The sequence below is a fragment of the Chiroxiphia lanceolata genome, chromosome 20 (genome assembly GCF_009829145.1).
Source record: "Chiroxiphia lanceolata isolate bChiLan1 chromosome 20, bChiLan1.pri, whole genome shotgun sequence".
Taxonomy (NCBI): domain Eukaryota; kingdom Metazoa; phylum Chordata; class Aves; order Passeriformes; family Pipridae; genus Chiroxiphia; species Chiroxiphia lanceolata.
In genome coordinates this window covers 3,876,401-3,900,176 of record NC_045656.1, presented here as the reverse complement: position 1 = coordinate 3,900,176, position 23,776 = coordinate 3,876,401, and the positions used below count along the sequence as shown (strand labels likewise).

Below are 23,776 nucleotides of genomic sequence, written 5' to 3'. Positions count from 1 at the left end.
CTTGGAACAGCAAAAAAGACAACTACTGTGCTCATACTGTTCCTTATTCCCTGTTCCAGGTAGGAATTCTCTGTTCTGCCAGTGCAGACCACTGGTGCTGCCTTCCCTGTGCCCACCCAATTCAATGTCATTTATTAGACTTGCAGGGTTTTCTGTAGAAAGAGCAATATTCCTTGCTGGGTAAGTTGTGTTATTCTCTTCATAGCAAAACTGCATCCATGTCAGGATGGAATGGTGAGAAAATCCTATTGCTGGGCAGTGGTGAGGGATTTGGAAGTCTGGAATTCTACTGAGGGTAAGGTATCATTGCCACCTACACAAAATAGTTGCATTCTCTCTCAGACATCCCACAAATGAATGAAGAGGTTTGCAATCCCAGCTGTGATTTCTGGAGTTAAATGGGTGCAGTTCACACCTTGCAGCTGGTTTTGCTGAGTAGCTTCTCATTGTAAGCAGAAATAACCCCCCAAAAAACCCCAACACAGAAATCCATAACAAACAGTAAACTTTACTCTTGCCTTTCTGCTTTTTTCTGTGAAAACTTCTTGAGGAAGAGCTGTCAGATCTGTCACTGAGCACACAGGAGCTATCAAAACAAAATGCCAGGAGGAATGTGCTGTTGTCCCAGCCTCCCTCTGCACACTTTTTCAGAGCAAAGCTCCACGAGGGCAATGTTTCTATTTAGCTTTAGTGGGGTGAGAATGTGCTGGTAGACTCCAAATGAAGCTGGAATTGAATTGTGTGGGGGTTGTTTGCAACCAGCAAAAGTAAAAAGGGGGGGGAAAAAAGGAAAAGGTGAATTATTTTTTTGGTAAATGTCCCAATTCCATGGGCTGTCTGCACATGGGTTTTGGTGGAAGATGATGATGTTCAACTTCTGCAGAACCTCAAACACTGCAGCAGCCCCAATGTCTTGGCTGAAGTTCCATCAGATCTGAGTCCGAGGGGCATTTCTGCTCCAGCCTGGAATGTTCCTTTGCCCTGGGAGCAGATGGAGCAGCTCAGTGCATGGTCTGCCAGCTCGAGCCCAGACACTCAGTGGGCCAGCTCTGCTCTGGTAACTCTGCCAGTGAGGTCACACGTGGAAAGAAGCTTCTCATGTATTTCTTTTGCAATTATTATTTTTCGAAGAGTTCACCCCTGGTACCCCTGACTGGCCCCTGCTTTACTGAGGCCTTTTTCTTCCAGACAGCACCAGGATTATGAGCAGCTCTGAACTCCATCCAAAGCTTTAAAACAAAGCTGCCAAACTGCCTGCAGTGTCACCCTCAGTGGCCCATGTTCCATCTGGGAGTGGGATATCCCAGCCCTTTTTTAGCACTTGTGTGGATCCAGTAGCCCTATTTCACCTCACACCTTTTTTTTTCTATTATACTTTTTCTGCTGTGATAACAGAAAAGTCTCTCTGTGTCTTTGTAACCACCCTTTTATAGCACAGAAAATTGTGTCACGGGGTTGATTTCTGTCCCAAAGACATCCTGGCTGGGGTACTGTGATAAAGAAGGATTTCTTTAGATCTCCTCTGTCTTCATGATGATGATGCCACTTTGTGCATCTCCCTGTAAACATGAAGAAGTTCCACTTGTGGGAAGGTTGGGGACTGTGGCTGTGAGCAACAAAACTGAGGGGTAATAAAAATACTTCATGAACAGGGAAACTTGTTGAAATATGACCATGATAAGTTAAATAAGTTAATAACTGGTGCTGGAGTGTATTGTGTTGATGTAGATTCTATTAAGCAAGGGATGGTGAGCCAAGGCATCCTTTGGATAACAGCATTGCTGTTCTCTTCTCTCCCTTTCCACTACAGCTTGCCCAGGACAGAAAGAAAGGGGAGAATAGGCAGGGAGAGACTCCCAGATAGTTGCATTAACTATGGGTAATAAAAATCCAAAGTGTCTGGCACACAGAAGAGGTATCAGAAACAGATGGTGGAAAGAGAAATGAATGGGAATTGGCAGCTCACTGCGAGTAACCCCAGTCTCATGAAAACAGGGAAAGAGAAAGAAAAATAATCACCGTGTACCACATTGAAGTGACCACAGGGAATCTCTTCATTTGCTGGAAGGCTTCCCAAATCCAGTCTCTAGAAGCCTGGCATGTAAATTAACACTGCTGAGGATGCAATCTAGTCCAGGACCTTCTGGTGTAGAGTGAACACCTCTCTGGGGTGTGTATTATCAACACCAGTGCATGGAAGCCTCTTCCCTGACTGGTTTCCTTTATGGGAAAGGGGAGTGAAAAAGATTATTCCCTTCAAAATCTTTACATGTATCTATTATGATTTCAGAGGAAACAGCAAGATTGCAATTAAATTTATCCTTACTAGCATTAAACTCCAAAACAATCATGACAAAATAGATCTGAACAGGAGTCCCCCAGGACTATGACAAACGAGGAGGAAATGGTTCCTACATTCCTAATTGTGGCTGTTGGCTTTGGTCTCTCCTTCTGTGTCTCTGTGCTGAAGAACTGTACATGTTGAACAGCAGGATCCATCTCCTCCTGAAAAACTCCTCAATGCAGTTGGTAGGCCCTTCCCCCAGGTTATTTTTCTTTAAAGGAATTATGGTAGAGAGTTAAGTGGAGGGAGTCATTTGCATAGGTCTCAGAGGAGCCCTGCTCTGCTATAACCTTCCCATGGGATAGTGTTGAGTCTCTTAAAGCCAGTTCTAAGTTCCTGAGGCACCTCCCTCCCTCCCCAGTCCAGCAGAGCCATGCTCAGCATGGCTTGGGCCTCACTGCTGAACAGGGGGACACCAATGACACTGGGGAAATACCTCCAAGGACAGGGAAGAGAGAACCACAGAACACTCTGAGCTGGAAGGGACTCACAAGAGTCAGCAGAGCCCAACTCCTGGCCCTGCACAGGGACAGCCCCAAGAATCTCTCATGTGGTAAAGGTAATGAACCCTGTGTAAATAACAGGGAGAAAATGAGTTTAGTAACAAAACACAATGGGCTGTGAGAAGTGGCATTTTCTAAAGCATTAATGACCGAGACAGTGTTCCCATTATTAGGGGCATTTAGGAAAATCCCCTGATAAAGTCTTTGAGAATGTGTCTGACTGGGAAGAGGGAGGCCAGTGGGAGTCTTTCTGTAGCTGTGATGAGTGGATCAGACCCTGGGTCTCTATGGCAATTCACAGCAGTGAAATCTTACCAGCAGCATTAACTGAGCTAATTCTGCAGATCCTCTTTGTGAAATCAGGGTATCTGCTGCCTAGTTAAATGTGCACAGCCCACCCTAAACCTCCTGCAAAGGCTGCTGTGGGGGATGCTAAACCCTAATAGGTGTGGATGATGAACCCTGAATAGTCAGGGTTAAACTGATTCAGATTAGGAAGAGATTTTGATGTTCCCATTAAGTGGTGCCATTGGAGCTCATTGGGGTGGTGACATTTCTGTTTGTCCCTCACTCAGATATGTAAAAACTCATAGAAATAACCAATGCTACTTTTAACCCAAATGAATAATTTTCATTGTCTCAAAGCAGTGTCTTGAGGGGGGGAAAAAGGAGCAGAAAAGAAAATTGGGCTCATGTCAAAATCTCTCTTGGCCTTAAATCTGAGACTTGTTCCTCTCAAAAGGCACATGTGGCCAAAGCAGCCCTGCAACAACAAACCAGGGCAGGATGAATTTTAGGAACAGGATGTGCAGAATGTCAGGATTTCTGCACGTGATACAGGGCAGTTCTGAGAGGGAGTGGGGACTGATGAGCAGTTGCCAATTCCTGGATATCCAAATCCAAGAGCTGGGGAAAGCACAATCCAGGCTGGGACAGCATCATGACAGGGATGGACAATGTCAGCTGGAAATGCCTGGAAGGCTCTGGCTGTGCTTCCACTCTGCAAACCTGAGCTGAGGATCAGTTTGTGAGGAGGAAACTTCAGCTTTTAGGACAATGTGGTTGTTCTTACCCATCTGAATGGGTTGGGTAGAAGAGAGTTGAAAATAACAATTTCTTCTGGGAATGTTCATGGAGGAAGACAGGCTAATAAAATGCACTGCTGTCAAATTAACACTCTACTTCTGTTGAAAAGCTGGAATACTTTGTACTCCTCCATGCACCCCCTTTCTGTAGCTTGGATGATTTAGTTTTTCCATATCTGGGGTTCAGTGGTACCTGCCAAGCCCTGTGTGACACTGGATGTTCTGCAGCTGTGTGACTGATGTGCAGCTCCAAGCAAAGAGCCTGGCTGTGTCTCTTTTATTCTGATATCAGGCAATGTATTTTATAGTGGAAGATAATTTCTCTCTGCCTCGAGGAACTGTGTGGTGCCAGGAACAGGGAGTGGTTGAAAGACTGGCTGCAAAGAAATTTTGGTGAAAATCTTTGTCCTCTTTCCGTTCACAAATGGATCCTCATCCTGGCAAATGGGTTTATTCTTAGCATTACTGACAAGTGCAGGCAGGGCTCCTGCTGATACCCTGATGTTTTAGATATCACCTGGAAGGGCTCTGAAGGTAGTTTGGGATCTGTTTTTTGGCTGAAGCTCCAGACTTGAAGCTGGGAAGGAGAGCAGGTCCTTGGAGTTAAAAATAACAGGGAAGACCGGCTTTGTCTTTTACTGAGCAATAAAACATCTTTTCTAGGTTCTTTTTCCCACCTTTCTCTTGCTATTTAAAGCATCCTCTGTACAAGGAGATTATGGGAGATCCATTTTTAAGTCGATAGCAGATGATGAGCCATTGCCCACCTGGAATTATTCCTGGTTAGACAAAGCAGAGTCGATTCCTGCTGTAATCTTTCCCACATGTTGGCATGTCCATGTTTGTGTCACACAGCAATGGGAGCTGAGGCACAATGACCTTGCAGGTGTCTTTGTAAGCACTGCATCAATTCAGGACAGACACTGGATATTGGGCATGTTCTGCTTCAAGTCTTAGTGCTTCATAAAGCATCCAGACTTCCCCAGGTGTCCTGCACACTTGTGCAGCAGCAAACAGGGCTTTGTGTGTCTATGGCAGCCTCCTCCCAAAGCCCAAACCTAAAGCATGAGGTGCTTTTCTCCCATTACCCATGCAAGGATATTTCATAGGCACTCGTGGGTTACAGGAACAGGGATGTTTTAACTGGCTGCTGCTGTGCTGCTGCAGTCTCTGAGGACACTGGCCCAGGGCTGCTGCCCCTCTGCTGTCGGGGTTTGTAAGGCACCTCCTGAATTCCTCCCCTCCCATGTTTAGTCTGTGGAAGGAACAGACCAATCCCTTCCAAACCTGCATGTGCTTGAGCTCAGAAGGGCTAAGCCAAGGTTAATATTCCCTCTGAAAAACCTTCTTTGCTTTCTGCAGGAACAGGCTCGCAAATAGTAAAAACAAACCAGGCTTGCCTAGTTGCCAACATCATTTGGAGGCTGTCAGGATTCAGGTCCTGTTTACACACCTGTTCTCACCAGAGAAAGAAACTGCATTTTACTGGGCCAGAACTGGCAGAGTCACTTCTCACTTCGGCTCAGTCACTCTTCTCTTCGGACAAAGCCTAAGCCACTAGAGGTCAGGGGAGGGATGGACAGGAAGATCTGAAAAATGGAGCTAAGGAGAGAATTTGCCAGGGAAGGCGTTTTCTTCCATGCCTGCATCACGGGGGTGAATTTTTAGAGCCTGATTTTTAGACAGTCCCCTGGGGAAAGCAAGAAGTATTACTGGCATTTGACATCTTTGTTCTGCCCTTGGTTGTGCTACAGCCTTACAGTGACACCTTCAGTAGGTGATCTAATTGCTCTGTGCCACAGCCCCTGAGGATTCCTCCTGCACCTTGTGTTCTCTTAGTTCCCACAGAGCACCTTGTGGCAGTGATTGTGTTTCACCAGTTGGGAAGAAGGGCCCCCACCATCCACTGGGGCTGACTGAAACACAGACAACTCACCACCTCTTTTATCTCCAAGCATTTCCTTCACCTGGGAGGAGTATTTGCAAACTAACCTGGCCTGAGGTTGGGCTGAGGGTTGTCTGGCTTTGACGAAAGATTTACCACGTGCTGTCTTCTAATTTTTTCCTATTTTTGCTTTTCACGTGGAGCTTGTTGGCTACATGCAGAGGAGTCAGTCTGTGGTTGTCAGATGAGCTCCCACAGGACTGGGGAACTTGGTCCTCCTGGCGCTGTGTCCGCAGGTGAGCCGGGGGTGGCAGGTGACCCTCGACCAGGAGAGGGAGCTGCCTGCCCTCGGAAGGAGCAGGAGCGGCGCTGTGGATGGTTATACGGGAACGCGGGACCTGGGCAGTGCCCTGTCCCACCCTCCCTGCAGAAGGACACTTTGTCACCTGCACCTTCAAAGGCTGGAAGGAGGCCAAGAGGAAAGGGAAGCAGCGAATATGAACAGGTCTTGCACGGGCCTTTGTCAAGGCTGAGATAGGTGTTTGTTCCCACCATTGTCCTTGGAGCCAACGAGGCTCCAATGGAAGTGACTGGTGTTCTCTTTGCCTGCCTGGCATGGCCACAACAAAATCAGTGGGTACGGGATACTGCAGGGTATGAGCTTTGGGAACCCAGAAAACATGGGAAAGGAGTGCCAGCATTCACCAGGATACGCATTTAAACTGCTGAGACTGAGCTGATGTAACAAGTCTTCACTATACCAATACTTTCAAATTGCTCTGAGTAGTTTTCCCCCCTGTTTTCTGTTCTGACACTTTTTAGAAGGAATTTGGGCTGATCCAGGGAAGCCTGACTTGTGCTCCAGGCCGAGCACGGCCGTGAGGGCAGCGCAGGGTTCCACCCCGTGGCACATTCCCGGGGAAGGTTTGCTCTGCACCTGCTGCTGCCTCCCGGGCTGAGCACTCTGCTCCTGGATCATGGACAGGGTACATTCTCCAGGCCTCTTGGGGGCTGGGAAATGAAAGGTGAGGAAGCATCACAGGGGGTTTTAAGATGAGTCACGTGTGGTGAGGATCTGTGACTTCTAATACATCTGCTTGCTCACGCTATCCTGCCAGAAACAGAGCATTTCCTTGTTCCCACAAGGTGGTTTCATTACAATACTCAAAGCCTTCTTCCCCCTTCTCCCTGTTTCATGCTAATAGGACTGTGACCTGTCCCCTGGGGCTGGAGGAAAATACTTCACATATTTTTCCTCATCACTGCTCCTGTGCTGAAACTCTCAGCCCTGGTTGTGGCAGGAGGAGCCCCCTCCAGCTGCCCAGGGAGCTCTTGTGAAGGGTATTTTCTGGGCGGTTGTGCCAGGGAAGGACTCTGGCTGTTGCAGGACTGATGGTAAGCACACTTTTCAAGTAGTGATTGCTACTCAGAGGAGTATTAGGCACGTGTGAATGACTGCACCCACAGCTCAGCCTCAGTGCTGCTCATTCTCCATCTGCTCCGAGGAAGATCTAGGAAAGCCGCCAGGAAAACAGTGGTAAATAATGTTTCTATCGCACCTGCCATCAGCGACTTGCAAAGTGTTTTGCGAGCTCTGCTGAAGTCCTGCTGCCGCCAGGAAACGGGAGCCCGTTCTGGTGCTTTCTGGTAACGTGCAGAGCGGGAGGTGTGAGGAGCACGTTTAACCCCGGGCAGCACGGCCCCGCTGCAGTCTAGCTCCGCTTCCAGCCTTGCAGCGTGAGCCCGGCTACGGCAGGAGCATGGCAAATTAGCTGGATGCCTCCCGGCGATGTGAAGAATCTGGAAGTGCTACCAGACTGCTCAGTGAGGTAAAAACGCTGCAACGACAGAAATGTTTGTGCTCCTGGGCTTGTTCTACCCCGAACGCCCACGGGGCGGGACCCTGCGCCTTCCTCCCGGTGCCGGGAGGGTGGCACTGCTCCGGTGGGACCGGAGCCGCTCGCAGGGATCGCTTCCCGGGAGGGACCTTGTGACTTTGCGTGACTCTCCTATACTTTCTTTTATCAAACATCCAAATACTTTAACTGGAACTCCTTGCTACTTCTCTGCCCCTGCGTGTAAATCTGCAGCTGGAGAGTGTTTGGTCCTTGCAACAAGTCCCACGCAAGCGGCTTGCTTTGACTCGCTCCCAGTGCTTTGAAACAAAAGCCTCCCGACACAGCAGACCCGTGTCCCCGTGGGGCCACAAGCAGCATCCTGCACCCAAAGGTCAGGGAGTCAGCTCCTCGCCACGGTGCAGACCCTGCCTGTCCCCTAACAGAGAAATAATGATGAAACAAATAATACAGAAAAATGGAAGTGAAGCTCTTGATGTGAAAGGCCTCGACTAAGGAGCGTGGCACCAAAGGTGTGAGGAGCAGGGGCTGGCAGCAAGAAGCCTGTGGGTTCTGTGCTTTAGCCAAGCTCATGTCACAAGAGTTGGGCAGCAGCCTGTGGGGAGCTGGGTTCAGAGGGAATTCTCTCTCCTTCTGGATAGTAATATTATTTTTTAAGTTGCCTGTGAACAAGCAAGCCTTCCATAGGCTTACCTGTGCAAAGCCTTGCACTTGTCTGGCCTCATTTTTTGGCCACGTTTCCGCCAAAGTGGTGCTTCTTATCTCTTTGAGGACACTTTACTTTTATTGGGTGACTACTGAATGGAGGAAGAAAGGAGTGAAGTGCCTTGTCCAGGGACAGCCATGGAATCTGTCAGAACTGCTTTTATCTGTCTGGTATAATTTTTGCTGATGCTGTGCCAAAACCACACCTCTCCAGTGAGCTGGTTACACGGAGCAGGGCATTCTTATGGCCTGGAGTCAGCTCGGGGTTTGCTTCCTCTAAAACTCGTTTTTCCTCACCCTCTTGGTGGTAACTGACAAAAGCAAATCAGCTCTTACCTGTGAGACCCAAACAAGCTGGAAATCAGCGTGGGAGGAGGATGTTTCCAAGGGCTTGGGAGGAAAGCTGCAATTCAAGAAGTCAGTTACTTAAGGATGTTGTTTTTATGGCACACTCCTCCGTGGGCTGGATGTGGAGGGCAGGGCTATTCCCGTGGTGCTCAGATGTGAGAAAGTTCACTGCATTCCAACACCCATTCCTCAGGGAGTTCAGTCCACCAAAAATCAGGGAAAATCCACATGCTAAAAAGTATTTGTATGGAGAAGAAAACCCACAGCACATTCATGTGGTATCAAGGGCCAGCTGCTCTGTGGGGATAAAAGTGCTGTGGCTTGTGTATTGTGAAGGACTTTGCAGTTCAACAGGTTGTGGTTTCTTCAGAGAGAAAGATGTGGCAGCTTTGTTCAACAGTAATATTTCCAAGGCCTCGGTTTTGCTTTTATAAGCAAAAGCTGAAAATTTAGATTCAAGGGTATCACTGAGCCTATTTTTCATAGTGGTAGAAAGTGGATGGATCAACAGTGATGATAAAATCAGCTTTCTCAGCTTTTCCCTTCTGGCTGGGGCACAGTCTAACACTCATGCAAACAGAACTAAGGGCAGGCACTGTATTATTTGTTTATTCCAGCATAAAAGGTTGACTCTGTGGGGCAGTTTCAAACTTTTCAATCTTCTCTGCAACCTGAGTGTTGTGTCAATTATTTCTCTGAAATCTATTTGCATTATGAAAAGTCCAAGCATGACAACTGCTTTTCTGTCTTGTGCTCAGGACAAGGCAGGGGGTAAGGAACCAGGAGGGCCAGCATGGATAAAAGGTTCTGCTTCTCTCTTTAATTAGAATTATATCTGCATAACATCTCTGTGGTGTTATTAGGGAGCCATATATTACTGGGGGCTATCACACAAAGACAAACCTCCCAGATAATAGACTGGAGAGCAAATGCTCATTAATGCGAGGTCAGATAGCCCTGGATATAATATCTAATGGATTTTCCTCATCAAAATATGCCTGAATCAACAAGGGATGATATGACTTCAAAAATGATTCTTCCAAGTGTTAATGATATGGTAAAGAGGTTGCTGAAAAACATTCTGCTGGCTGGGGTGATCATAGATTGATTTTATTTAAATTAACTGAAAGGATAAACAAAAGTAGGTTTGCGATTCAGATTTTCTGTTTCAAAGGGAGAACTGATTAGGGGAACCAACACAGTTGAATATGGAAAAGGTCTGGAATATCTTTGTCAGCTGTTGTACAATTATTGCCAGGATCTTACCTGAGTACAGGACTCTCCACTCCAGCATTCTGAAAGAAGGGAATATAGGAAAAACTGTTTGAACAGATTTGCTCTTTGAGAGTAGAACCACACAGGTGGAGGAGAGGGACACAACCAGTGAAGTGAGCTGAGGGCAAAAAGTAATGATGTTCCTAACAATACATGAGATCTTATTCAATATTTGCAATGATTTACATTCATGGAGAATTGGAAAATGGAATTGAAATGGATAAAACTGAGCAAGACAAAACATGATGATGAGCCCACAGACCAAGAGGGATTTCTGCTGGACACAGCAGGAGGGGGCACTCCCATGAGGAGAAGGATGTGAGAGTCAGGCCAGGGCTGGATCTGACCTGCCAGGTGGGAAAAATGCAATTGCAGTTCTAATAGTCAGGAAGGATAAGGGGGTATTGATGATTGCACAAAACAGGAATGAAAACTTACCCAGTTTTGCAGGTTCTTAGCTCTGAAACAAGTGCAGTAAAAGTTTATCCATTTCCCAGTCGCCTCAGGAACTTGTCTGATGAGAGAAGGAAAGAGTTCTGCTATCTATAAATACACTGCAGGAATGAACATCAGGAAGAGAAACATATTTAAGCCAAAGGACAGCATTAGTCAAAGAGCCTGGGCCAGGCATGACCTTGGTCTGGAAACAAGATAAAAATTTATAACTCTCAGAACAGGGAAGCTTTAAAAGAGTCTCCAAATTGGAGCTGTTGGGGGAGAAGAAGCTTATTTTAGAAAATGGAGGTCTAGAAGGCCTTTCCAAAGCCATGTTTTAAGGAGAGAGTAATGCAGATACACCCAAGCTAGTTGACATTAAAAGCACCAGGTGCCATCAGGAGATAATAATTTTGTTGTAGGTGGCAGGAAACTGAACTATTATTTTAGGGGCAGCATTCAGGTGGAGTCTGGTTATCTCCACCAGTGTTTACCAAAGGCCACTCACCTCTATTTTTGTGATAACTTGGAAACTTTCTGGCCAATACACATTTTGCTACAGTGCTTTCAGACCTGCCTGTGACCCAGTGTTGAATATCTATACTCTGGTAGAACATGTGCTGCACCACCGTCCCCTCAGAGCAGAGAACACGTTTCCTGATTCTGCAACCTGGCCCCAATTCAATTAAAGGAACTGCTGGTGGCAGTTTGTGCAGCTTGTGAATGGCAGGAAAACCTGAGTTACAGTTGCATTGAACCAGAACCTCTATTGCAAGGCATGGACCTCACTTGCAAAGGGTTTACTTTTAATGTTCTTTACAGTGATACTGATGAATGTGTGGGATTTGTCAAATAAGCCATAGGATACATCTGTGTGAACATTGCTGCTTGAGTCATTTTAGGAAGTGATGCAGGTTGGAGACCTTGCAATATTCTTCCTGCTGGAGTGGGTTTTTCCAGTATCCAGCCCAGCCCTCTTTGCAGTGAAGTTGTCTGCCAGTGATCTCAGCAGTAAACTGGGATGGAGCAAGAACTGATCTGTCAGAACTGATCTGCACGACCCTGTGTCTGGGATCTGCTTGAAAGGGCAGTAGGACTCTTGCAGGTGTCCAGGCAGATGTTCCTGAGCAGCAGGAGAGCGGCAGTTTCCGGCGTTACAGGTGCAGACACAGAATTACCTTGTTCTTTTTACCTTGCAGGGTTGTGTGATTGGCCTTGCTGCAGGTTACACTGCAGGGTTACATTTCAGGGTGAGCTCAAATGAGCAGTAGCTATGCTGAGATGCATCTGAGAAGAATTAGGTGCTAAAAAGAGCTAGTTGGAAAGAGCAATCCTGAGAAATTTGTTCTATTCTTGAGAATTAAGCGCTTAAGCAATGCCCTCTAGCTTTGTTCTGACTTTGTAATTCTGTGTTATTTAGCAAAGCTTACAAACCTTGCCCTCTTGCCACGTATCAATTGTGGTTCATTATGTTTTGCAGCAATGAGCACAGAAATAGAGAAGTGATAAGAACAGTTGGTATTTAGGCTCTTCAGTAGCACCACTTGCCACTGCAGTTAAAGCCTTTTTTTCCTGTCTTTGCACTTGCTCAGAAAGAAAAAAGCATTAGAACAAACAGAAACGCTTGCCCTAAGATTTATTCTTATTATATATATATATATGTGTATGTGTGTGTGTATACATTTCAATTTGACTATATTTAAAAACAGACTGTCAGGGCAGATGAGATCTTTTCTGGCAGTTTAATCTGATAGTCTGTGTGGTTTAGATTTCTGTAAATTAGTTCCTGTTTGAACAGGTTTTGGAAAAATATCGAACTTGAATAATTTTTGGTAAAGTAGAACTGCTACAATTGCTGGTGAATTGCTCCAGCTAATTATCCTTGTTACTAATAAACGTGCACTTTGTTTGTTTGCATCCAGCTGGTCAGGGGTTTTTTGCAGTTTGGTCACAGAGACAACTGTAACAACTGAATTAGTTTTCCTATGTACATGCACAAACCCCTGTGCAAACCAGCCCTTGGCCTAAAAATCTGAAGCCACGTGTGCTCCTTGAATCTGCTGCTATCAAACATCACTCCCAGCCCCTTCATCTTTCTTGCAGCTGTTTCCTGAGTGCTCTTCTGTTTATCAACAGCCTTCTCGAGGGGGAGTCAACAAAGCTGCACTTGCTGTGTTGGGGTGGATGTGACACGGTGACAGCTCCCTCAGCCTGCTCCAGTTCAGAGGGGCTGAGAGCCCCTTTGCCCCAGGCATTGTCCTGGGAATTCCTGGGGTTTGGACTTCTCTCTGTGAGCCTAGTCACCTTTCCAGAGGCACTGCTTTCCAAAGTAAAATCATTTGGTCTGTAAGACCCGTGGTCTGTGTTCCTAGACATTAAACAGATCATTCCAACTCGCTGAGCAATCCCATCCCTGCAGCAGTGAGCTCTGCTGTCCCAATTCACTGACAGGGTAGCACTGGAACACGGCTGTTGATCGAGTTCTCCCCTGTCACTAACAATGTATTAAAGTAAACAGAGCTGAAATTCCTGAGGGACTCCTTCAGAAATATGCTTAGGAATATTTCCCCTCTCACACTGTGTGCCTTGTTACGTGGCCAGGCTGAATTCATTCGATGTGCCATGGTAAGGCTCAGCAGCATGGCACCTAACCCCACGTGTTGGGCACAAGTCCAGTGCAGTGACACTTTCAGCAGGCAAGCAAGCTTCTGATGCCATCAAAATAAAAACCAAATTCCTTTGGCAACTTGTACCTTTTTAATAAACTCTTGTTCATTGGTACTAATTATATGCCCCCCTGTTTTTCTATGAACTCAGTCCCACGTCAGCCCTCACACTGTTTCACTCAGGACTGTGCCAGGCTGGCAGGCCTTTGTGTTTAAAACATTGGCACAACATGAGCATCCTTCTGGGCCCCTGGAAGTTCTCTCTGGGGACACTTATCAGCGTGTCTCACGTCAGCACAGCAGAGCACCCTCGTCCAGCCTTTTTAACAACCTCTGAAGGTCTGGCTTAACAGTTTCCAGGCCTCAGTAGGCTCAGCCTGCTGCTGACAGCTCTGCCCCGTTAGCTAATGAGGAGGCAGGGTGCTGTCAGCAGTGCTCTTAGGGTAAAATGGACTGGGAAATGAAAATACTGCTTACAGAGTATTCTGTGTCCTTTTGCTGCGTTCTCAATTTGTTTTATTTCTATATTCCAAGTTACCAAAATTTTTTTCCTTCCTGTGGTAATAGTATGGGTTTCATAGCCTCTTTCTCAGGAAGTGAGTGGCTTCCTAATTGTGTAGCCCTTGTCTTGACTAATTGGACTCATGATTGTTCCAGCTTTGTGAAACAGTTCCTGTTCAGACACCAAGCACTATACAGCAGTCAGGTAATTACTCTGTGTTCTGTTTGCATACAAGAAAGATGACCCAGGTGTGAGCACACCTTCGTGAATCACAACCAACGTTAGTTATGTGATCTGTTCTCCTTCCAGCTGAAAATGAAGCCCAAGTTAAATCTTCTCTGACTGGGATACAGGAATATTTGAACTCAGAAACAGTAGTGGCTAATAGTGTCCAGAGTTGCAGGTAACTTTGTCACTGCTCGTGTCCCTTTACTCTGCATCTATCTTTATTTTATTTTTTTTTCCTTTTCCTTAACTCTCCATCCCAGCTTAGTAAGCTATCCAAACTTAAGAGATAAACTTAAGTGCAAATCTACCTACTCCCTACCCCGTGCTGTTTTCCCTAGGCAGTGGATTGAGAACCTCCTTCTTCCTCTTTTAAGACATGAATGATCCCAGAATAATTTGGATGTTCTTCTTCAAGTCACTCTTAAGTTCCCTGATCCTGACTCCATTCAAACTGTGATCCCTTCAAAGCATCTCACTAGTACCTGCAACCACTCCTGCCTTGGGTAGGAACCCTGCTCAGCTTTCTAATTTTGGAGTAGTGCTTTGGCTTTGAAAAATGACTGCCTTTCTTTTCCTTTCTTCTTGATTTTAATGCTCATGGTATAGAATTTGCTGTGATAGACAAAGAGCTCTTTGACCAGTGTTCTTGGGCTCCTTACAAGCTGGGCAGGGCAATCCACTAGTGAAGCAACCCCTGCATGGTCTGTTCTGTTTGATCAAGTGGATCAGTCACCAGTGTGGACTCGGAGCTTGAGACTGTTGAACTAAGTGTTGAAGCACTAGGAATAACTAGGATGGTTCCTTCCATCCTGCATATCTAGTTGTCGAATGCTGTCCCATAGAATTGCAGGCAATCATTCAGTCCCAGGGTGTAATTGCTGGTAGTCTAAAGAGTGCATTCCCAATGTCCCATCATAAACCAAATGGCTTCACTGTAAATGATGAAAAGGCACGAGCATTCTTGTGTCTGGAATAAAATAAACCCCTCTTCTGGAGGCACAGATCCACCCTTTGGGTGCTGAGGCTATAAATGTTTTGGTTTTTTTTTAAACTATAAATGCTTTGGTTCACTTGCAGCCCTATAAATTCCAGTGACCCTGATGATGTACTGACATAAATCACGTGACATTGTAATTTTGGGGGTGATGTCTGGGACAATGGATGCTCAGCCCTAATTACAGCTGCTGGTATTAGTCTGGAGTTTTCAAAGTTGCTCGAGGAAATTTGGTCTCGAAATGAGTTAAGTCAACTCGACTGCGAAAACCACACAGAGCTGCACAGTCCCAGCCTGTTCCACTTTGTGTGACCTCATCTTTTATCTGTCCCCATGTGGGCAAAACCAAACAGTGGAATCGTTCCTGTTACTGTTGTTTTTGCAAGGATCCCCTTCTCATGGCTTGAGCCCTTTTGTAAGATGCCAGGCAGCTGTTTATGAATTGGTAACTGCTGGGTCTGTCCTTATTGTTTTGGGATTCCTCTGCTCCCACATGGACCTGGCAGTCCCTTCCTAAAATGCTGGGGTAGTGCAAGAATGCTATTTCTGTAGCTACCCATTCCACACTGGCTTCTTAAATGCTGGTTAATCAGACCTCAAGAATGTGGCTGTTCTGAGAAGTGGGATGCTAAGGGCAAAGATGCATCTTATCCTCTGCAGAATCTCCAGTGGGTGGAGGCACTTCAGGCTCTACATCCTTTATTCAAACAGGGGACATAACTTGCCAAAAATGTGGCGTATTAGTAACTGTAGTCCCTGCTGGGACCTGAGGTGAGACCACAACCTCTGTTTATTTGGAGCATTGAGACTCCTCTGAATATAACAAAGGCCAGGACCTCTGGAGATGGACCATTGCATCCAACAATCCTGAACATCAAAGGCCATTCCCTAAGAAATCGCTAAGGACAGCGGTGGTGTTTGCCTGCTGTACCAACTGTTTGGGGAGAACAGGGTTCTTTGGAGGGTTTGGGGGTTTTTTTGGTGTGGGTTTTTTATTTTAATTTGGGTTTGGTTGGCACGAGCTATTCTATGCCAGGCAAGCTGGAACATTATACAAATGTTGTAACTGAAAAATTCACAAACAAATATTCAGGCACTTATGTAGGATTGTAGGGGAGGGTGAGAGCAGCTGCTTGTATTGTTGCAAAAGCTAAATGTTTTCATGGAAATACAGCTCCTTTTGCATCCAATTTGCACAACAGTGCAAGGATCAGGAAGGCACTGGGCCTTGGGATGCCAGCTTCTGTTCATGGATTTTTCCTCTGTCTCCACTGTGTTTCTGTTGAATTCAAGGATTAAAACACTACTATACTTTCAACATCAAGTCTGATTTGCCTTCTGAGAGATTTTTAAACTTCTGTGCATTTTAGGGGACTGTTCATGTCTTCCTTGCTTAATGAAATTGCTCTGGAGGTGACATGGTCAGTGCCCAGAGCTCTCAGTGAGATGGATCATATGTGAGTGTAGAGGGAAAAGGATGATGACCAGGGGCTGATTCACATCCCTGAGTGTTGAACACATTAAATAGCTAAATGCAGGGCTGGTCTCCATAGGTGGTTTAGGGTAGAGAGCCTAATTTGAGAGAGTGACTGCTGGAAAACATGGAGATCTGTGCTAATGGATACCCTCCTTCACTGGTTTGGAAGAGCTGCTTGATGCTCATCACATCTCCCTGGTCACACGTGTCCCAGGAACCCTCTGAGCTGGATGAGCTTGTAAATGCTGCTGTGTAAAATCAATTGGCAGTAACAGTTAATTCAGCTGAGAAGTTTGTGAAGAAAAAGGAAGCCAAGAGATAACAGTGGGGCATAATGGGAATGGAGGTGTGTAATTGCAGGGTTGGGATTCTTGTTCCACAGAGCTGCAATCTGTCTGAAGCCCAAGAATGCACAGGGCTGGACAGACTCCTGTCATTGTCCCGTGTTTTGCTCTCACAGCCTTGATCACCACCTGATGATAGGACCTTTCATGAAATGTGGCCAGTTTAAGGCTTATAACCCCAAATCTGGGGGTTTGTGATCCTGTAGTTTGGTGTTCTGTGTAGCTCTTTTTTTCCTAAACGAGAAGCTCTCTGTGTGTGTGTGTGTGTGTGTGTGTGTGTGTGTGTGTGTGTGTGTGTGTGTTTGAGTCCTAATTTTGAATCACATAAAGGAAAATCCTGGAAAAGGACAAAAGTAGCTTTGAGTCATAATTATTTACAGTTGAACATGTTAGATTATTGAAGGCACTCACTGCTCCTGATAATGGTAGTGGCTACACTGGTGCACATTTTGGCAAAACCTTATTTCAGGGAGACTCCAGTCCTTTGACAGTTACGGTTTAGAGATTATTGTGACTTTCTGAAGTACAAAATTAGGGTTTTTTTCCCCAAGATCTTTATTAACTGAAGAAGAAATCTGGATTTTAAATAAGCTGGGTTAGAGATAATTTCCTTTATTTCCAAAACAGCCATGTGATGTCCTCCTGATGGTCCAGTTCCTCAGGCTGTAGTAACTGCTAGGACTAGGTAAGGTCCAACCTGGTTAAAAACAGGACTCACATTTGGGTTTTCCCTTCTGTGGGTGGTTCAACCCCCTGTTCCCCTCTGCAAACAGAGGGGAGAGAAGGTGAGAGGCTGGTCATGAGCTTCCTGCAGGCCAGGTCTGGCCCATGGACCGGCTGGATTATGGCACTGAGTGAATATTGGTGCACTGCAAAGGTGGGTTTGTTTGCTCCAAGGTAAGTTATAGCTGTTGTCAGCCAGCAGCGCTTCTGCTCACACTGACCCTCTCTAGAACTCTGGAGGCGAGGGAAAATCAATAAGTGCAGACTAGGATAAACTAAAATAAACATTTTCAAGCTTTTAAGATACTAACAAAATAACGAAAGGAAGAAAATAATCCCTGAAGGGATAAGCTCTGTTGACTGCACTGGGAGAGAGCAGGGCCACCAACAACTGAGTCTGTTCTTGCCTCACTGAATATGCAGCCAAGTGCCTGCAAGGTCCCTCAGCAGAGCCTGGTTAAGGACCTGTGCCTGCAGTCCTTTGGTGTCACCCACACAGTGCATTGGGTTTGTGGCCACTGGGACCAGACAGTGATGGGGTCCGGGCTGAGGGGCTCTCAGGGACGTGCACAAGGCTGTGTCACTTCTCTGCAGGAAGGCTGCTGATTCTCTTAGCCCTTCTAATGCCTGTGAGTGGAATCTGCAGAGACTGGTCAGAGCTCCTCCTGGAGCAGAGATGACCTGCATAACCTGGAAGAAGCAGGAGGATGAGTTACCTAAGTTCAGATTTGCTTTTCGTTGTATCCACACACCTCCTGATGGTGATCCCAGCGTGAGGGAGCTTCCTAGCTTTTAGACAGACACAGTATCCCCAGTACCTGGGAAGATGCCACCCACCTTCATCACCAGGGCTGTGGGGACACTCCTCTTCCGTGACCACCATTTCAAGACTAGCTTGGTGTAATGTGCTTTCCCAGGGGCTCAGAGCCATCGAGCGACTGAAGCGAGTGCAGAAAATGTTGTGTGCTTGGTAAGCAGAGTAAGGACTCACATCTTCAGGTTTGGGACTTTAACCCACCCAGCCTGACCTCCTGTCTGATGAAATTACCCCCGTTCTCTCTGCAGGGAGTGCAACAGCTCATATTGAATTCAGTAACGCACTTTCTAGAAAGGCAATCAACCTGGATTGAAGGAGAGAGAGGGATAGAGGATACACCCCTTCTTTAGCATTTTGTTCCAGAGGATAATCACTCTGTAACAAATGTGAACCAGATGATTCATTAGGACTTTTCTAACTCCAGCTCTCAGCCATTGTTCTGGTTCTTGCTATGCCTTTTCCCTCTTGATTAGAGCTCTTAAAACTGGCATTTTTCTCCCCATGTTACAACTTGCACACTGTAATCAAATTGCCTCTCAACAACCTGTAACAGCCAAACCCAGCAATGTCTCTGAGCTAGAATCCACGCTGTTCCTCTTAAGAGGTGGTAACCAGTGATTTTAGCAGTTCAGTCATATGATTCATCCTGCCACTAAAGACAATTCTATCACGTTTTTTCCAGTTCCCTCTGTTTTTCCTTTATATAAATCTCATTATATGGATGCACTGGCATCTGCTGTGTTTGTGAGTTTTCCATGTACAGTTGAAGGTGTTAGGGTTGGCTGCAACACCCTGTGTGTCCATGTAACTCACTGCCCGAGCAGTGCCTCTTTGTGCTATATCTGTGGATGTCTCTGAGCTGGAACTCCTCTCTGTGTCAGAAATAAAAGGATGCTCTTGCGACCTTGGTCCTGCATTGCTCCACGTTCGATGGCCTGCTCGAACTCTGGAGCATATACACTGACCTTAAGTTGGTGTTTGGGATGGTTTTTCTTTTTGGGGGGATTTGCTGGATCAAGGGGACTTGGGGAAGTCACTCCCCAGCCTTCTTAGGCAGTTATTTTAACATACAGTAAACCACCTTGGCTTCAGTGTCACCTCTGTCTTTGTGCTTGGTACTGGTTAAATGGAAAGAAATAAAATTAAACTTCAGTTCCTTGAGAAAGCTCTGTTTTCTTAGCTGCTTTCAGGAGAACCACTAGATCCATAAGACTAAGGTCTTTAATTCTGCCTTGCCTTTTAATCTCATTAACATCTCCTGAACATTGCTTTCTGTGTGCAGAGCCCAGGGGCAGCCCAGGCAGTGAAAAAAGGAGAGTAGAACAGACAGTGGATCAGCCCATATGTGTCTGAGGGCTCCTGGACACTTTGGCTGGTCTCTCTGGAGCTCCTTGAACCTGCAGTTCAGCTCTGTTTAATGCCTGATATGTCTGGCTTAAAGAACACGGGAGTTTTGCCTCCACTGCTGGGCAAGTTGGGGGATCCTTGTGAAGGCATTTCACTCCTTTTCCCTCTTTCCTTCTTATTAATTCTACTGGTTTCTGTTCGGTTTTTGTTTTGGTTTTGTTTTTTGTTTCCTTTTGAGCTATCTAATACTCTGGGTGACCACTGTCACTTGCCCAAATTACGTACACCCCTAGAATAGTGGAATTAGTGGGGATGTGAACAAGCAGCTTTGCCAGTATAACCTCTCCCATACAGTCAGTCACATTTGAACTGCAGATGCTGCTATGGAGTAAAAAATTATTCCCCTAGACTTCAACAGGTCAACCTGAACATTATCATTAATCCAGATACGTTGTTTCTGTCACTGAAATGAGCTCTGGAACATCTGTGCAGGCCCACTCTCAGCACTAAAATGTCATTTACTGCTAGGGAGTGTCACACGTCACCAGGAAGGGTGTTTGCTCCTTTCTTCAGAGGCGTTGCTCAAACAGCCCTGAATTGCTGCTGACTCATCAAAAAGTGCCCTTTCACCCCAGCAGCATCCCCGGGGTTCCCTTGGTGGTATCTCTCCAGATTTCTGGCATAGTCTGTCCCTGGTGTCATCAGTGGCAGGGTGTGACACAGCCAGGTGTGCTGAGCACACACACGGGCTGAGCTGTGAGAGCTCCACGTTCCACAGAGGAAGGCGATGGGGGTTTGTTTAAATGTGTATCCTGGAGACAAAGACTTTAATCATGACACATTTTCTTAGGTAAGATCAACAGACTGAGAGAAATCCGAAATCCTAACGTGCTGTTCTTGGACAAGCGTGCGTTGGCTCTCCAGCAATCATTTTATTTCTCTGTTTTTAGTTGCCTTTTGTAGTTTTACGACAGGTATGACAGGCTGGAGCCACTCTGGTTCTGAACACTTTTATCTCTTTGAAGACTCTTCCTTTTGAAATGAAATGTCTCTTGGCCGTTCTTAGCTCAAAGGTGGAACTTTATAGGGAGCGGGATGGAACTGTTTGCAGTGAGGGGAGCTCTGGAGCAATTTTACTTCCTTTGAAGATGCATGTTGCTCCTGAAGCTACTTCTGTGCAATAGGAAAATCGTCTGGGGCCAGGCAGGGAGCTGCAAGGTTGGTGGCACATTCCAGGGAGCCTTTGCCTTGCCTCAAATCGTCCCTTCCCTGACAGCCCCTGTGCCTGGAGACAGCCCTGGGCGCTCAGAGTTTTTGTTTTTTCCAAGTAACTACACAGTTCTGCCCATCGGTGTGTTTGAAGCCCGCTGTGCAGTGCCGTAGAATAATAAAGGTAGAGAAAGGGAAGTCATTACTTGGTCCCACCGTGCTGGTGATGCCGGGCAGGTAAGACCCGGCTGCTCCCGGGCTGAGGGGGCCGGGCTGAGGTGAGCTGAGGGGGGGGATGCCCTCAGGGCCGGGCTGAGGTGAGCTGAGGGGGGGATGCCCTCAGGGCGAGGCTGAGGTGAGCTGAGGAACCGCCTTCATGGCTGGGCTGAGATGGGCTGAGGGGGAAGCCCTTGTGGCCGGTCTGAAGGGACCACCTGAGGGCCAGGCTGAGGCAGAATGTGGGGACCCCGTCACGGCCGGGCTGAGGCTGCTGAAGAACTGCCTTCATGGCTGGTCTGAGGTGAGCTGAAGGGCTATCCCCTCATGGCCGGGCTGAGGTGAGCTGAGGGGAGACCACCTCATGGCCGGGCTGAGGCTGCTGAGGAACCGCCTTCATGGCTGATCTGAGGTGACCTGAGGGGGAATCCCCTCAGGGCCGGGCTGAGGTGCCGAGGAACCGCCTTCATGGCCGGTCTGAGCCGCGCTGAGGGGCCGTCCAGAGGCGGGGTAACGGACCCCGTCACGGCAGCTGGGGCGGGCTGAGGGGGGCTGAGGGGGGACCCCTCAGGGCCGGACTGGGGCCGCCCTCAGGCGGGCTGCGGGGACCTCCTCATGCCTGGACTGAGGCGGGCTGAGGGACCCCCTTAAGGGCCGGTCTATGGGGGGCTGCGGGGCGGCTGACGAGCCGCCCTGAGGGGAGCCCCTTAAGGGCCGGTCTGTGGACGGCCGCGGCGGGCTGAGGGGACACTCTCGGGGCCCGTCTGAACACGGCTGACAAGCCGTCCTGCACCAGGCTGAGGGGCCGCGCTGAGGCGGACTGAGGAGACCCCCCAGGGGCTGGTCTGTCCCCGGCCGAGGAGCCGCCCCGCGGGGCCGCCCGGGGCGGGTCTGACGGACCCCTCGGGGCCGGTGGGGCGGGGCGCGCGCGGCGGGCGGGGCGGGAGGCGGAGTCTGCGCGCGGCCCCGCCCCTCAGCCCCAGCCCCGCCCGCGCTGTCAGAGGCGGCCGGTCCCGGGCAGGCTCGGGGCGGCCGCGGGGATGCGGCGCTGAGCGCTCCGGCTGCCCGTCGGTCTGTCCGTCCTTCCGTCCGTCACTCGGTCAGTCACCCCGCACGCCGAGATCCCCTTCCCGCAGCCCATGATGTGCCTGGAAAGCGACGGCTCCTCCGGCAGCAGCCCGGGCTGCGGCGGGCGGCTGCGAGCCGGCGACGAGGAGGAGGAGGAGGACGGCGAGCGGGGCTGCTGCGGCCGGGGCGCCGAGGGCGAGGTGCAGACCCTGTCGGGCAGGATGAACCCGCCGGCGGGCGGCAAGCACCCCGACCGCCCCGCCGCCCTCCGCAAGGCGCCGAGCCTCGGCCGGGCCCGGGTGGCGGCCGCCGGCATCCTCAGCGTGGGCAACGTGCTCAACTACCTGGACCGGTACACGGTGGCAGGTGAGCGCAGCCCCCGCCCTGCCCGTCCCCGGGGGCGGCCGCCGCCGTGCCCGGCGCTGTCCCGGCGCGGGGGGCGGCGGGGATGGAGCGGGGCCGGCGGGAGGGATGCGGTGCCCATTGTGCGGCCCCTCCGGTATTGTTCTCTAGTTTGTGAGAATTTTATCGAAAATAAGAGGAGAGTCCTTTGTTCGTGCGGGCTGGATGGCGGAGCCGGCGGGGTGCGGGAGGGGAGCGGCGGCGGGCAGAGGGTGCTCGGGGAGGTTCGGGGGGCGGTGGCAGCCGCGGTATCGATCCCGGCACAGGGTGACAGGTGCGGCCGCGGGGACACGGGCTGTGCGAAACGGGGATGCGAGCGTGTGTTCGGGGGCGAAAATCGCAGCGAGGCAGATCGCCCTTCGCTTTGTTCCTGCGGAGCGCCTGCAACACCCGGCTGTCCTTCAGCCCTGTGCCAAGGAGGGTCCCTTCCCTGCAGAACTCCCGGGCAGGTGACAGCAGAGCTGGCAGGAGCGGGCGCAGGAGGAGCCGCCAGGCAGCTGCAGTGCACTTTGCAAAGCTCGGTTTTCTGGAGGTAAACACTTTAATATGATGCGCTGAGGGATGCGTGACCAGCAGCGCTGCGTGAAGCGCTGTGTGCCTCGGTGGGTACTACTACTATGAGGCTCAGCTCCGAAATAAATGTGCATTGGGATGTTAACTGTGCCATCCCTAGAGAGGACTCCTCCTTCGTTCCTTCCCAGCAGGGAAGGAGATCATCACTAAACTTTTCCTGATTAGAAACGAAGTAGGCTTGTTGGTAATCAACTGTCTCATGTCATTAGAATATAATGCATATTCTGTGTTTGGCAATACTGATAGTTTTATCTTCAGAGTTTATAAAGGGGTTTGTGCATGTATAAATTTTGCTCTATGCATATATATGTTTTAATCACTAGGACTCGATGTGGTGTTAAGCAAATCAGATATTTGTTTATGCTGCATTAAAATAATGTATGTTTGTAGGGCAGTGATAGAGTGCAAGGGACATAAATCTAGTCACTGTTGTCAGAATAAGTTGGCCAGGCTGTATTTGTTTTGTCTGGAGTAGGGAGATGGGGAGGATTAGAAGGAAAATTTAGCTGGCACTGTTGTGGCTTTTTGTATTATTATTTGCAGACAGGGCTTGCTCCTTCAGGAAATGTAAAGGCCAGTATTGGGAGGTATTGAGTGCTCGGCTGGTAGTCAGTCTACTCCAGGAGGAAGCTTGAAGATACGAGGTTAACCTGTTATTATTGAAGGAAATCGTAGTTTGCTCCCTTGCCCTCAAATAGGAACCTCTCTAGCAGAGAGTTTTACTACAAAGCACCATTTTCCTTCAATGCACTGAAAGTTTCCTTTTTGGGAAGC

The 23,776-nt window shown here is 48.3% G+C and overlaps 1 protein-coding gene across 3 annotated transcripts in view; it reads left to right on the top strand.

The window, feature by feature from the left end:
• The first annotated feature begins 21,972 nt into the window (after positions 1 to 21,972).
• SPNS2 (sphingolipid transporter 2) overlaps positions 21,973 to 23,776 on the top strand; it is a 132,361-nt gene continuing 130,557 nt past the window's right edge. For all 3 annotated transcript variants that reach the window (XM_032707478.1, XM_032707477.1, XM_032707479.1), the window contains exon 1: positions 21,973 to 22,393. In XM_032707478.1, coding sequence (XP_032563369.1) covers positions 22,099 to 22,393 — 295 coding nt within the window. In that variant the 5' untranslated portion in view covers positions 21,973 to 22,098. The remainder of the gene's footprint in view (positions 22,394 to 23,776) is intronic.